This window comes from Hibiscus syriacus, unplaced genomic scaffold, assembly GCF_006381635.1.
Source record: "Hibiscus syriacus cultivar Baekdansim isolate YM2019G1 unplaced genomic scaffold, ASM638163v2 tig00111366_pilon, whole genome shotgun sequence".
Classification (NCBI taxonomy): domain Eukaryota; kingdom Viridiplantae; phylum Streptophyta; class Magnoliopsida; order Malvales; family Malvaceae; genus Hibiscus; species Hibiscus syriacus.
Genome location: NW_024063071.1, coordinates 1,427,703 through 1,442,630, shown reverse-complemented (window position 1 = coordinate 1,442,630; position 14,928 = coordinate 1,427,703). Strand labels below are relative to the sequence as shown.

The window sequence follows — 14,928 nt, the reverse complement described above, 5'->3', positions numbered from 1 at the left end:
CTTTAATTCTTTGAAACTACAGGGAAATGGATCATTGCCTATCCAACTCAACTTAGAACACTTGTAGATCTCGAGTTTCTCGAGAGAAGAAAATCTACTCATTCTTGGAACAATGTTTAGACTGTCACATTCTATAATGTTCAACACTTTTAGTGAAGGGAACACAACAATTGTATAAAATTCATTTCCTATGCACCTCACATTATCTAATCCTTCTATGTGAAGAAATTTGAGGTTGGGATATTGGCCAAGAGTTGGAAGAATCTTCACATTCTGGTAACGTAGTAGTTTCAAATCGACCAGATTCGTGGGTTGAAAAGAAGACTTGGGACACCACCAGTCTTCTGTACCAACCATGATGAATATTACTCTCCCTTAAAAAGAACAATTTGTAAGCTTTTCAAATTTGAGTGAGGCTCCAACCCTTCTAACTCTTCCTCCTCCTTACTGCATCCTTCCCTTCCATAGTTCCATAAGTATATCAACTTCTGCAATTTCTTCTTTTCCCATAATCTTGCTCCCATAGCTTCTTCCTTATCTCTAACATTCTTGAGACCACGAATGACCAGTTCTCCTCCCAGTTCGACTAAAAATCCCAATTCCCCGATTTGTCTTCCCCTCTTTGTACAAACCTCAAATAATGGCAAAGTCCGAATAATAGATAGACGTCCTATCTCAACAGGAACATGGCGTCCAAAACTGAGATATAAATGCCTCAAGCTGACTAAAATTTTCATTCCTCGAGGAAGTTTTTTGAGCTTAAAGCACATCAATAATCTTAATGTCTCCAAAAGGTAGAGTTGAGTGATGGACTTCGGTAGTCTCTCAATGAGAGTTTTTGAAATATCAAAGTATCTCAAATGCTTTAGCTTGGAAATTGAATCTGATACTGATGCTATATCAACGCCGCCAAACTTAAGAACCCGTAAACCTTTGAAGTCCCTTACCATGTGTATGAAGCTCCCAGAATTTAAGAATAAAGAGTGCCACAGTTCCACACCATCAAACACATTTTGTAGTTTAACATGAGATATGAACTGTGCAATATCATGAACTAAATCATGCATCTTGCACCTTGTAATACATCCGTACAAATCCATTTCTACATCCTTCAATAAGGAGTTTGATAACAAGTCATTGACGTGCTCATTACCAATATCCTCAAGTGCCAGTTGTGAACTTCCTTTGGATTGATGAAGAAAGCCTTCAGCCATCCAAAGCTGGACCAATTGCTCCGTTTGGATCCTAAAATCCTTAGGAAAAATGGAACATTATAAAAAGCACAGCTTCAAAGATGGGGAAGACAAGCAATCGGAACTTAATCTTAGAACACGGATAATCCCTTCATTCTTTTCTAAATAACCCCAAAGAGGACTATCCCTGAGTGACACCCACTCTTCTCTATCCCATTTGTTGCACATTGTTCCACCTATAACAGTTGCCACCAATGGCACACCTCCACATTTATGAGCAATATCCCTTCCAACAGCTTCAAGTTCTGGAGATAGGGAAGAGTTCTGAAATGCCCGTTCTCTGATAATGGACCAGCACTCCTCGTCTATCACTGCCTTAAGATGATGCCTCTGATCAGGAGGTGTTTCTCTTACTAATGCAACATTTTCACTACGGCTTGTCACAAGAATACAACTTTGTTTACTTTCATCTATTCCTTGCAAACTGCCCTTTGAGTCATCCCAATTTTTATTGTCCTCATCCCAAACATAGTCGAGGACAAGAAGGAAACTCTTCTCTTTCAACTCCTTTTGTATTTCTCGAAGTACAACATCCTCGTTCTTGATCTCACAAGGTTTTCTAGTTACAGATTCCAACATCTCCACTAAAATCCTACGGACATCGAAAGTTTCAGCCACACAGACCCATATGATGGTCTTAAGTTCTGTATTTTGTCACTGTTACATACAGACTTTGCTAAAGTAGTTTTTCACAAACCAGCCATGCCTACTATGGATGTTATTGACAAGCATTGGTGAGTGGTTGAGACAATCAAGAGATCAACTACTCTTCGGACATCGGCTTCCCTTCCAAAAACACGTGATGTGTCAACAAAGGAATGGACACCTCCTACTCCGCTGGACATTAGAGCCGAAACTTGAACTCATTGTTGGAGTCCTAACTCAGTGGCGCGGTTGTTAACATCCTAAATGAATTGTCTAATACTCTTAACCTTTTTGGCCGTCTTTAGAGAAACTGCCATGTGATTTTTGGAGGGAGAAAAGTAGTTGCTGAACTGTGCTCTCTTTCGGGTGTCCACCTTCTTGCCAAGATGTTCGCAAGCAAGTGAATCCAATACATCATCAGCCTCATAAGCAATATCTCTTATCTGCTACAACCAGACTCTAACAGGCCTTTCTGTATCTTGCAAGAAAGCTCGAGTGAGAGCGAGGAACGAAGCTTCTTCAGCTCTTCCTTGAAATCCCATGCAAGGTTGATTTATTCTTCAAGGATGGAAATAGCCTTGGATAGAGCCACTTGTATGGCTACACTGATGATGGCGTCGGCCATTTCTGAATCAGTAATCGGTTGAATGAAGGTCTCACAGAGAACAATAGGGAATAACAGTGAATGGCAGATAAGGGATCAACAATGTGTTTTTCTCTTTTGTTGTTCATAGGAATCAACAGTGTCTTTTTTCCATAGGAATCAACGATGCTTTTTTTTTATTCATAGGGATCAGCAACGTCAGCTGTAACGTAAATTAAAGGAATCTTCCTTGTTGAAAGAGTTAGAAATTTAAATCTTGTCTCTATTTTCTCGTTTCTTTACAGTAAGGAATTTGTAACACAGCAATATCTGCAGAACTGGAGAAACAGGAGACTCTGATCATATCCTTCTTGAAACAGCATCGGAGAATTACCGGCTGCACCTATAAATAAGAATAAAATATCTGAATCTAGAACCACGTACAAAATATTATCGATATCGGTTTCATGCCTCTTGATTCCATCCATAAGTGGAAGCAAAGCATCAGGAGGAAGAACACTGGTCAAATCAATTTCACAAAGCTGAAACACATGGCTACTTTTAAAAAAGATAAACAAAGCAAGATATGAAGGTAAACAAGATAAATAGTGCGAGTGATCAGACAGGCAAAAGCTGTCAAAATTCCACTGCTTCAGCAACTAGTTTACCTCTCTCAATAGTTGAACTCCAAAGTTGTCTTGAGGTTAAGTTGCTTGCACTGCAATACTACCGGCTTCAGCACATTTACTATGTACCAAATGTAATGTTGTAGAAACTTTACTGCACTGTGAAGTAGAACTGGTTTATTCTCTTGTTCCAATTAATTCCATTTTTTCATGAAATTCCAAATTCAATTATCATTGCAGTACTTGTCACTGCCATTTAGATTGCTCTATGTCGGCTGCTAATATTCTGGAATCAGTTTGAATCCTCATTGTCATTGAGTCCTTTCCTCTTTTCTATTGGGGTTTCTTATTGAAATGCCCATGACAACATTAGAACATGTGAAACGCCCCAACATGACTGAAATGTAATTGAATTCTGTGAGAGGGAAGAATTAGAAATTTGTAATCCATTTCTCCAATTAGCTTCAACTCTACAAAATTAAAGAACTACAGAACCGTGGATTTACATAACAGGAAATGTTGCAAGCCTAAAGCCAGTCAAGTTCTCACAAAGGCGATACAGGAAAGGCTACATGAAATTATTCTATTTCTTTGGTTATGAAGGCAAAACAAAATTGATTCGAGTGGAGTTGATATCAATAGCATCATCCTCCAGCTGTGGACAAATACTTTGTGCAGTGTAAATGAAAATCTTTTGTGCTACATTGGTCACAACTGAACTGCACAGAGAAAGTAATCAAGTCTTGTCATTATGATGAAATGATGGAATAATATACTTGCAGGGGATGTTTTGTGCTCGAAGAAAGTAAAACTTACCCCATTGAAGCCCCATTGATTTTCTTCTAATTGTGGAAAAAAAGTTTATATGGACCGAATGCAGGTTGTAGATTGCGTTGCGAGGCTTTCTTGGAAGGCAGATGCACCATATTTTGACAAAGCATAAATTCTGAACTCAGAAGAGAGCATGGTTTATCTCATCCAACCAATCTCAATTCTATGAGGGAAGAGTGGAGGTGGTGGATGGAACCAAGACCTGGGAATTTATCATGAACTTGCTGTGAATTTGAAGGAAATAGAAGAAGAATTGAAGATGGATTGAAGAAACAGAGGAGAATTTGAAGAAGAAGAAGATAAATTCATTAGATTCAATCATAAAATGCTCAATCTGTTACAACCGTGCCTTTATACCAATTCCAATTTCTTCAAACTTGTAAGGCACCCAAGGCTCTCTTTCGGGAGCCTTTTCAACTTTCGACAATAACCAATACGCAATTCTTCAAGAGAATGCAGTTGTCCTACATCTTCTGGAATTGACTCCAGATTCCTGCAACAGTCTATGAACAAGCATCGAAGAGAAGTACAAGTTGACAATCCAGATGGTAGACTTGTTAATCCATCGCATGTTTTCAGCTTGAATTCTAAAAGAGAGGACAAACCATCTAAACTAGGAATGGACCTTGGGTTCTCGCAGTCCTCTATTGTTAAACTTTTGAGACAAGAGGAAAATGGTTCATCGCCCATCCAACCTAACTTAGAACACCAGACAATGGTGAGTTTCTCGAGAGAAGAAAATCCACTCATTATTGGAACACTGTTTAGCATGGGACATTCTGTAAGGTAATAAGGTTCAACTCTTTTAATGATGGAAACGCAGGAATTGTGGACTCCACTTCTAACCATTCTTTAACTTCTTCCATATTCTCTAGGGTGAAAACTTCCAATGCTGGAAATAAGATGAGTGGCTTATTCTCATTACAACCATTCATATAAAATCCATTTCCTATGCCTCTCACACTGTGTAAGCCTTCTATTTCAAGAAATTTGAGATTGGGATATTGCCCAAGTGTTGGAAGATTCTTCACATTCACACAACGGAATAGTTTCAACTCAACCAGATTCACGAGTTGAAAAGAAGCACTTGGGTCACCACCAACCTTCCCTACCAACCATGATGGACAATACTCTCCCTTGTAATACTCAATAGTTAAGCTGTTCAAATTTGAGTGAGGCTCCAACCCTTCCAACACTTCCTCATCCTTGTTGTATCCTTCCCTTTCATAGTCCCATTGGTATGTCAACTTGTGCAATTTCGTCTTCTCCCATAATCTTGCTCCCCAAGCTTCTTCCTTGTCTCTAACATTATGAAGATCATTGATACCCAGTTCTCCTCCAAGTTCAACTAAAGATCCCAATTCCCCAATTCCTCTTCCCCTTTCTGTACCCACCTCAAATAACGGCAAAGTACGAAGACTAGTTAAGCATCCTATCTCCACAGGAACATGACATCTTTTGTTGATATATAAATGCCTTAAGTTGGCTAAATTTTTCATTCCAGCAGGAAGTGGTTCAAGCAAATAACAACACAATAATCTTATTGTCTCCAAAAGGTAGAGTTGACAAATGCACATTGGTAGTCTACGAATAAGCGTTTTTGATATATCAAAGTATCTCAAATGCTTTAGCTTGGCAATCGAATCTGGCAAAGATTTAATATCAGCACCACCAAATTTAAGAACCCGCAAACCTTTGAAGTCCACTACCATGTGGAAGGAGCTTCCAGAACTCCAGAATAAAGAGTGCCACAATTTCACATCATCAAGCACACTCTGCTGTTGCCTAATATGTGAAACGGACTGAGCAAGATCATGAACCAAATCATGCATCTTGCAACTTGTAATGCATCCGTACAAATCCTTTTCCACATCTTGCAATAAGGAATTCGATAACAAGTTATTGAAGTACTCATTACCAATATCCTCAAACGCCAGATGTGAACTTCCTTTGGGTTGTTGAAGAAAGCCTTCAGCCATCCAAAGTTGGATCAAATCCTCCCTTTCGATCCTAAAATCCTTAGGAAAAATGGAACAATATGCAAAGCACTGCTTTAAAGAAGGGGAAGACAAACGATCAAAACTTAATTTCAGAACCCGTACAGTTCCTTCATTCTTTTCTATTGAACCCCAAAGAGAGCTATCTCGTAGCGACAACCACTCGTCTTTATCCCATTTGTTGCACATAGTTCCACCTATAACAGTTGCGACCAATGGCACGCCTCCACATCTATGAGAAATATCACTTCCAATAGCTTCCAGTTCTGGAGATAGGGAAGAGTTTCCAAATGCCCTTTCTTTGATAATGGACCAGCACTCCTCATCTATCACTTCCTTAAGATGATGTCTGTGATTAGGCGTTGTTTCCCTTACTAACGCAACATTTTCACTACGACTTGTGACAAGAATCCAACTTTGTTTACTTTCTTTTATTCCCTGCAAACTGCTCTTTAAGTCCTCCCAATTTTTAATGTCCTCATCCCACACATCATCGAGGACAAGAAGGAATCTCTTCTCCTTCAACTCCTTTTGTATTTCACGAAGTACAACATCCTGGTTCTTGATCTCACAAGGCTTTCTAGTTAGAGATTCTAACATCTCTACTAAAATCCTTCGGGCATCAAAATTTTCAGCTACACAGACCCATATTATTGTCTTAAAATGGTTCTGTACTTCGTCATTGTTGCATACAGATTTTGCTAAAGTGGTTTTTCCCATACCAGCCATGCCTATTATGGATGCTATTGACAAACTTTGGTGAGCCGTTGAACCAATCAAGAGATCAACTACTCTTTGGATATCAGCTTTCCTTCCCACAACACGAGATGAGTCAACAAGGGAGTGGGTGCCTCCTACTCCACTAGACACAGGAACTGAAACTTGAACTCGTTGTTGGAGTCCTAACTCAGTGGCCCAACAGTTAACATCCTTAATGGATTGGTTAATACTCTTAACCTTTTTGGCCATCTTTAGAGTAATTGCCAGGGTATTTTTGGAGGGAGAAAAGAAGTTGCTGACCTTTGTTCTCTTTCGGGTCTCCACCTTCATGCGAATATGTTTGTAAGCAAGCTCATCCAAGACATCATTAGCCTTACAAGCAATATTGCTCAGCTGCTCCAACCAGACTTTGACAGGCTCATCAAGTTGTCTCTTCTGTGCATCTTGCAAGAAAGCTTGAGTGAGAGCGAGTGAGGAACGAAGCTTGTTCAGCTGGTCCTTAAAATCCCATGCAAGGTTGATTGGGTCTTCAAGGATTGAGATAGCCATAGACAGAGCCACTTGTACTACTGTACTGATGACAGCGTCGGCCATTTTTTAATTGGTAATCAGTTAAAGGAAGGTCTGAAAGAAAACAACCGAGAATGAGAGTGAATGGAGATAAGATAAGGAATCAATAAGGGCTGCTGCAATAATTTAAAGGAATCTTCTTTATTGAAAAAACCGAAAGTTGAAATTTGACTGGTGGATTAATAGCTAGTCTGCTTATCGTGCTATCCAAATAAACTGAGCTTGTACCACTCACCGTTTGATTTGAAAGATCTCAAGAGTTCTGTATGATCGTAGGGTTAATGACGATGTCACAGTTTTACGTACAATAGGGAGAATTGTGATGGATTTGGGAGGAGAACAATCAACCTGATGACGGTGACGATTTAAGAGGCGCAACCAATAAGGTATCTCTGACTTTTCTTTCTGTTTTTTTAGGGCCTTCTTACAAATACCATCCCTCAAAAAATTAATTCCTATTTTAATATTTTATTCTGATTAATTCATTGTTACAATAATACTCTTTTTGGTGCCTTCGTGAGCCACATTACCATTTTAATAGTTAATATATTGACTTAAATTTTTTATCGGTTTGCTTGTTAGGACAGTGCTTCCTTATTGATTCTCTGCTATGACCATAAAAAGTGTGAAAAGTACATCTTTGAAGATGGTCGAGAAAGTGCGTTGACAGTTCAACTCAATTGTTAATATCATAGAAGGCACTGTAAAGCTAAACACAGTGAAACAATTTAACTCAGTCTTTCAAACATGCCACATTAGATTTTTTTGACGGTTAACGATTGCGGTAACATGGTGAAAACAGAGCCACTTCTACGGCTGCATTGATGACAGCTTCCGTCATTTTTGAACCGGTAATCAGTAGGAAGAAAGTCTAAATTAAAAACAAACAAAGAATAACAGTGAATAGGAGATTAAGAGATGGATGATGTTAACTGTGGATCATAATTTAAAGGAATCTCTTTATTATAAAAGTTTTTTTAACTAATCTAGGGTGACTAGTAAAATCTATTCTAAAGACTCAACCATTTAATAATAAACGCTCAAATATTTCATAGTTGCTGGTGCTCAAACCCGAGAAACACCATATACTGCCTTTCTTGCATTCTGAAAATCCGAATGGTGATTATAAAATAATCCTTTTTTATAGAAGAAACGTTAGAAATTTCTTGGTTGGTGTTCCGGGTGCTGCCTTGAATGAAGCTCATCATGTGCTGCTTGTACTGCCTTTGCTTGCAATAGTGGTGTGATTCATTTATTTCTGTTATTTCTCATACTAGTTCTAGTTAAGTTTAATAAAACAAAACACTGTTCATCATCTAGTCTAGTGCAAAATTAGGGAGCAGAAACAGAGAGACGATGATCGGGAGTAAGAATCGGTACTTTTGAACGAAACCCAAACCAGAAATGAAGCCAATCGAGCCCAATATCACCATAGATCTACGTAACAGGAAATTTTATAATGCTAGTTTACGTTTTAATCTTCCAATATCACCTAAAGCCAGTCAGGTTAATTCACAAAGATGAGATTAAAAAAAAAAGACCAAACAAAGTTATTCCCCTTGGTTATGAAGGCCAAACAAATTTGAGTCGAGTCCAAGATATCAATAGCGTCGACCACTAGTCGTGGACAAAAGGACCCGGCCTCCTTTCTTTCCTTTCTTCCCCATTTCATTCATCTTAGGCGTCTGCAAATTTTCAGCAGCCTTTGCTCTTGATATCACATTGGCAAATGAAGGTGTGCCTGAATTTCTTGAGCCTGAAGAAAACATAGATGAGAGCAGGTTAACCTAGGTAGGGCTTAAAAGTTTAAGAAACCGATTTTTATAACAAACCCATCAATATCTGAATAACTGGAGAACCAGAGACTTGGACAATATCCTCCTTTAAAATTTAGAATCAGAGCATTACCAGCTGAACCTGAGGAATCAGTTGCCACCCCATTGTAATGTGTACCGTTTCCTTCCTCAATTTTCAATGAAGGAGAATCATGTGCAGCAGCAAAACCAAGCCTCGTAACATTTGAAAACAGTTTTCTCTCGCCCGTCACAGGGGAACTTGATATCACATTAGAACTTCCAAGAGCTGTCATACGATAACACCAAAATTATAATATAAGGTGATGGTATCTTTATGAGCTGAAAACTTTTAGTGCCAAAGAATAGACCAGCTACAACAACCCTTGTATGGCAAATTTAGAACCCACCAGCTTAATGAGAAAAGCATTGCAACACGGTGAAGTTCCTCATACTACATAGTTCAAACATAACCAGACACCCCAAAATAAAATGCAAGGCATTGTAATATGAACAAATGCAAGATATAATAGTATTACCTTCAAAGTCATCCATAGAGAAAGAAGGGGAATCATTGTAAGAGGAGTGTCCGGAACTAGATATCATGGGCGTAAACTGCACTGTTGCAGCAACTTCAGCCTTGATTTTCTCCTTTTGTTCCTACAAATAAGAATAAATATCTGAATCTAAAAGCAAGTACAAAATCATGTTACACTACCTAAAAATAATAATATAATCTTTCTAGAATCTTAAACTGTAATTTGTGACAATCCATAATCATATTTATACCCCTTTGACAATTAAAAAAAGCACTCCCTTTTGACTCCAAACCTAGACGACTTTAACACCAGAATGACATGAATTAATATTGGAAGTTTATAACTCAACAGCCACCTAATAGGCTTTTATTCCTCCCAATAGAATTAAACCTTGCGCATCAAAAGAGTATTAAATGATAGCGCCCATGAAACAGTACCTTTCTAGCCAGCTGCTTCCTCTGTTTTTCACGCCTCTTGATTTCATCCATAAATGGAAGCAAAGCATCAGGTGGAAGAATGCCACTCAAATCAATTTCACAGAGCTGAAAGAGAGGCCACTTTTAAAAATGATAAACAAAGCAAGATCTGAAAATGAACGAAAATGCAGCAACATAATCATACCTGAAAGGTTGTTGTCAAGGAAAAATGACTTAAGTAACGATAACGCCTCCTCACTGCCTCAGACTGAGTGACAGTTTCCAACTCTAAAATCCTTCCACTTACTCTGAAATTCAGAAGTTCAAATTAAAAAGACTAAACTGAAACACACTGGTCATCAATTTCCCAGCCAATAATCCCCACATGTTTAAATTTCATTGTCTTGTATATTAATACACATCATAGTCAATAAATCATGGTTTCCTCAAACCTGTGTGGAAATGAATCATAGCTTCCATAATGGTGTAGGAGACACTTCACGTTTAAAGGATGGAGAATGATGTGCTGCCCATCCAATGCCTGAAACAAATGAAGGGAAAGATAAGACACTACAAAAAGTATATATTACCTTCAAACCAATCAAATTGATACAATCATACTAATTATTGTGTTAGTGTTTTTCATTATATATTCATAGGAGAAAAACAAATGAAAAATAAATAACTGCAATAGTTCTATGCCTATTTTAAATCATTTTCAAAGATTATATACTTTTTACCATTTAAACTTGAATTACAAATGCATCATTGATTGTAATATTCAAAGAAGGAAATTCTTTCAGCTCGTTATTATAAGTGTATACATTGCTTGCAACATTAATACCATATATGTAAGATTTAAATTTAACACTTCCATATTCAAGTTGCTTATGGTCATCAAGCCAAGCTAGGATATTAAAAATTTGCTTGCACAAAGCTTAATCTAGCTTGTAAAGCATTTGAAAATTTTAATACTAATAAATTATATTTATACTTTAATATCAAAATTAAACAACTTATATTTTATGTCTTTTGTTAGAATTTGTTTTACTATAAACCTTTAATATATAATATACATACATATATATGAGTGTGTTTGTGTAATATATATATATATATATATATATATATATATTTTATAGGAATAGGAGGTCTCGTTAAAAACCTCCGTCATCGTTGCCTCTTAAAAAGAGGCAACAAACTGAAGGAGGAAAAGAGTACCTCAATTTTATTGATACCCAGAGTTACATAAGATACACTTTACACTAACAACTCCTAACAGAACAAAACATAACATCGATGAAACTATAAACGTTCAACCTATCCCCTCCTTAGCTAACTTATCCGCCTCACAATTGCAGCTCCTAGGGACCCATCTAACCAAAATGTCCTTAGCAGTAACTAAGGCACCAATGTCCCCAACCAATGACCTGAAAAAAGAGGGGGCCGAAACAGGCCTCAAAATCCAATCCACTATCGTTGAACAATCACTCTCTAACACTAATCTTCCTTTCCCCGCCCAATGAGATGAAAGAAAAACATCAATTCCCTCTTTGATTGCTTTCAACTCAGTAAACATGGGCGGACCTGGACCCACAGCAGTAGAGAAGGAGATAAGCTTAGAGCAGTTCGAGTCTTTCAAAATTCCCCCTATTCCTCCTTGTAAACCATCAGACCTTACCGCCCCATCCACATTGAACTTAAAGAAATCAGGTGGAGGAGGATGCCAGCACGTATCCTTCCTCATCTTTGGAGGGCAGATTCCAATACTGTCAGCAAGCCTTGGATCCCCTACCAATATATCAACCTGGATATTTTCCTTAGGATATTTTGTATATATATATATATATATTACATATACTTCAGTCCCCTTAACAATGTTTCTAGCTTCACCTTGCCTAAGCATCATACCCATTCATGATCACCAGTAGTGACAGATACAAAAGTTTAAGCTGTCAAGAGGGGAACATCATAGAGCAAATAAAACCTAAGCAAGCTAATTAGAACAGAAAATCAATCAGATAAAATTATATATATATATATATATTGTAAAGGACCATAAAATGTCATTTCCTGCTTTATTGAACAGCAAAATGGTCACATGGTTCACTCTTTTAAAATGATTCAAAAATACTTTATTGAACCAGTATATATCTAAAACCAAAGTGACTAAGACTTATGCCAGCGAGGCAAATGCTTACCATTAAGAAGGCAACACAGAGAAATAAAGAAAACCTAAGCAAGCTAATTACTACAGAAAATCTCTCAAACAGCATAATAACTCTATATAATTTTATATGATTAAAGAAAAGACATAAAAATTCATTTCCTACTTTATTGAACAGGAAAATGGCCAAATAGTAAACTCCCGTAAACTAACATCTTAAACTAGTCACCTGGTAGAAATTGTAAGAGCCGTTGTCCTTTGTGTCTTTGGAGCCATCTAAGTACTCTAGCAAGTTCTTGCTTTCTTCATTTGATAAAGATAAAGAAGAGTCTTCGGCTTCTAGAGATTCACCTACAACAGCACTATGATCCAAACCACTCCCTCCATTTGAGGTGTCTGTTTTTGAGTTAAAGATACACTTATTGTGCTCATCAGCCTCAGAAGATAATTTTCTCCCTCCAGAACTATGTATATTACCATTAGCGCTGGAAGCATTTAAAGATACTCTATCAGACTCCACCTTACAAACAGTAGTTATACGAGCTTTATTTCTATCAGTGGCTCGGTGCTCCTTCCAATACTTCTTCCTCTGTTCTAATTGTTCCATCGCAGCACAAACATATGGAAGCTTCTCCAAATCATCAACAAGCCCTGAATCTGCTCTGGCCAGCCAGCTGTCTAAATCTGACATAGCTTGTCTGACAGACAGATCAACATCTGAAGTAAATATAAACTTTGAAAAGGGATCATATATTTCATTTTCACCACACTGCGTGTAGTTTGTCTCATTTTTACTTTTCTGAGATGGAACAAATGAATCTTTTTCTCGTGTAAGAAGCATAAACTCTATGGTATCGCCGACACAATATTGTCTAACATTCTCAATATAGATGGTGTACAGATCCTTCTGGGATACCATTAGAAAACATAAAGGGCACCTTTTGAAGCACTCCCGTTTCTGATCATCCTCGCCCATGAACAAGTATTGCAGAATACATGGGAAGCAAAAAATATGACCGCATGACGTTATTTGTGGGCATTGAGGATGTTCCAAACAAATTGGGCATTGCACTGGAAATGGAGTGGAATACCTCACGCAAATAATATCCTCCCACAGCAAATTCTTATCTGGATCCATCAATTCAGGAGTGTAATGTCCAGTATCCAACACAACGAACTTGAAATTTGCCTGAATGAATAAATCTTTATTATAAGGCTTAATCTTTCGCTGCCTTCTTGGAGGAGGTCCCCGTGGTTGTGGACGAGAGCGAACAATAGGGTCGTAATGGAAATTCAGCAAGTGGTTAAAATTTGTCATCTGAGTTCTTTTTCCTCCCGAATAAGTAGCACCCCCATGAGCCACAGTGGATTGATGATTTTGAGTAGAAATCATGTCTTCGGACATTTTCCCTCTAGGATGAGAATTAGTCCTCCTGTTTCTGTGTACTGAAGTTCTCTTAACACTTGGCGTGTCTACTTCTCTCAACTGATCCTAACAGAAAAGGAGGTCAATTTTAGCTCACTAGCAATAAAAAGGTAAACTTCTACGATTCCAACGTTTCAAGTGTAAAGTTCCCTAAAAGTGGACAGCGACGCATACAAAACAGCAGTGAAGTTTCACCATTTACCACTATCTTTCGTGAAAGAAACAGCATTTAGGAGGGTAAAAAATGGGATTCACAATAGCATGAAAGTTTACCTCTTTGGAGGATTCAGCTGAAACCTGTGCATCGGAAGCCAAGGTGCCTGCCATAAGAAATGCAACTTTTATGATTAGAACTTTCATATTTCAGTGCAAACTTCCATTACGACCTAGTACAGCTCTAAAACAACAGAAAAAGAGAAACCCAGATTGGGATTTCGAGGAAGCACTCAAACAAAGAAGAAAAAGGGAAAACTGAAAGGGGGAATACCTGGAGGGGAAGTGGAGAGAGACAAGGGAGAGGGAGGATCAGAGATGTGGAGAGATCCGAAGGAGATAGGAGGAGAGGATTGGAGATGGTTGCCATGATTGGAATTAGGGTTTTGAGGGAGAGCGCGAGAGGACGACGCTTTGGAACCTTGAGCTTGTGAGGGCAAGATGAACATGAAAATCTTCAAGCTTCGTTTGGGGATGGGATATGGCGGACTGTGTTGCTCGGCGGTTGCGTTTTTATCCGACGGGTTTCACGCGTTATATTATTTCACCGCATCTTGCCGAACTAAATTGGGTAAACTACATAAATGGCCACAAATATTTGAATAAATTTCTCTTTTCTTCATTGGTATTTCAAAAATACCGATTTAATCACTGATATTATTGATTTATAATAAATCAGTCACCGACCGTTAACGAACTGTTGCAAATATATTAAATAATATTTAAATAAATACGTTTGTGGAATATATTTTTTAATAGCACGAGGATAATTACAATGTAGTGTTTTTTTATAATATTTCTTAACCATTGACAATACATACATCCTACAGACGCTTCTATTTGAACCCAGGACCTCTACAGGGAACACTGCTTCATTTTACTATTGAGATCATTTGATGGATTCATGAAATACTTTTTTCGATTTAAATGTATAAAATAATAAAATTTATTATGATATGGGAATTCTGTTTAAGTTGATTGTCTTAATTATGAATTGTGTTTGCTCAGTGACCACTTCAGTCCTTTGGAATGGAAAAAAGATCGAGGAGTTTAAACCTTCAAAAAAGGAATTAGACAAAATGGTTTGTTTCAATCGTATCTATTTGTGCTTTGTATGGAACATCTTTCCCAAGCTATAGTTAAAAATAT

The 14,928-nt window shown here is 37.7% G+C and overlaps 2 protein-coding genes across 9 annotated transcripts; both read right to left on the bottom strand.

The window, feature by feature from the left end:
- Positions 1-236: 236 nt before the first annotated feature.
- On the bottom strand, positions 237-7,302 carry LOC120159576 (disease resistance protein RGA2-like). 5 transcript variants are annotated; one of them, XM_039170144.1, is made up of 3 exons: positions 5,535-7,301; positions 1,561-1,564; positions 240-830 (listed from the first exon to the last, which is right to left on the bottom strand). In XM_039170144.1, exons 1-3 carry the CDS (start codon positions 7,247-7,249, stop codon positions 366-368), a joined length of 2,184 nt encoding a protein of 727 aa, XP_039026075.1. In that variant the 5' UTR covers positions 7,250-7,301; the 3' UTR covers positions 240-365. The 5 variants fall into 5 exon arrangements, with proteins under 5 accessions (XP_039026079.1, XP_039026077.1, XP_039026078.1 ...); XM_039170148.1 differs by lacking the exon at positions 1,561-1,564 and having other exon boundaries at positions 237-1,031; positions 5,735-7,302; XM_039170146.1 differs by lacking the exon at positions 1,561-1,564 and having other exon boundaries at positions 238-1,017; positions 5,718-7,301.
- A 1,377-nt stretch (positions 7,303-8,679) lies between these two features.
- Positions 8,680-14,274, bottom strand: LOC120159575 (RING finger protein 10-like). 4 transcript variants are annotated; one of them, XM_039170142.1, is made up of 9 exons: positions 14,054-14,274; positions 13,840-13,886; positions 12,370-13,632; positions 10,426-10,514; positions 10,179-10,281; positions 9,995-10,099; positions 9,558-9,678; positions 9,143-9,307; positions 8,680-8,981 (listed from the first exon to the last, which is right to left on the bottom strand). In XM_039170142.1, exons 1-9 carry the CDS (start codon positions 14,226-14,228, stop codon positions 8,827-8,829), a joined length of 2,223 nt encoding a protein of 740 aa, XP_039026073.1. In that variant the 5' UTR covers positions 14,229-14,274; the 3' UTR covers positions 8,680-8,826. The 4 variants fall into 4 exon arrangements, with proteins under 4 accessions (XP_039026073.1, XP_039026074.1, XP_039026071.1 ...); XM_039170143.1 differs by having other exon boundaries at positions 12,370-13,626; positions 14,054-14,273; XM_039170140.1 differs by having other exon boundaries at positions 9,134-9,307; positions 14,054-14,272.
- Between the last annotated feature and the right edge of the window lie 654 nt (positions 14,275-14,928).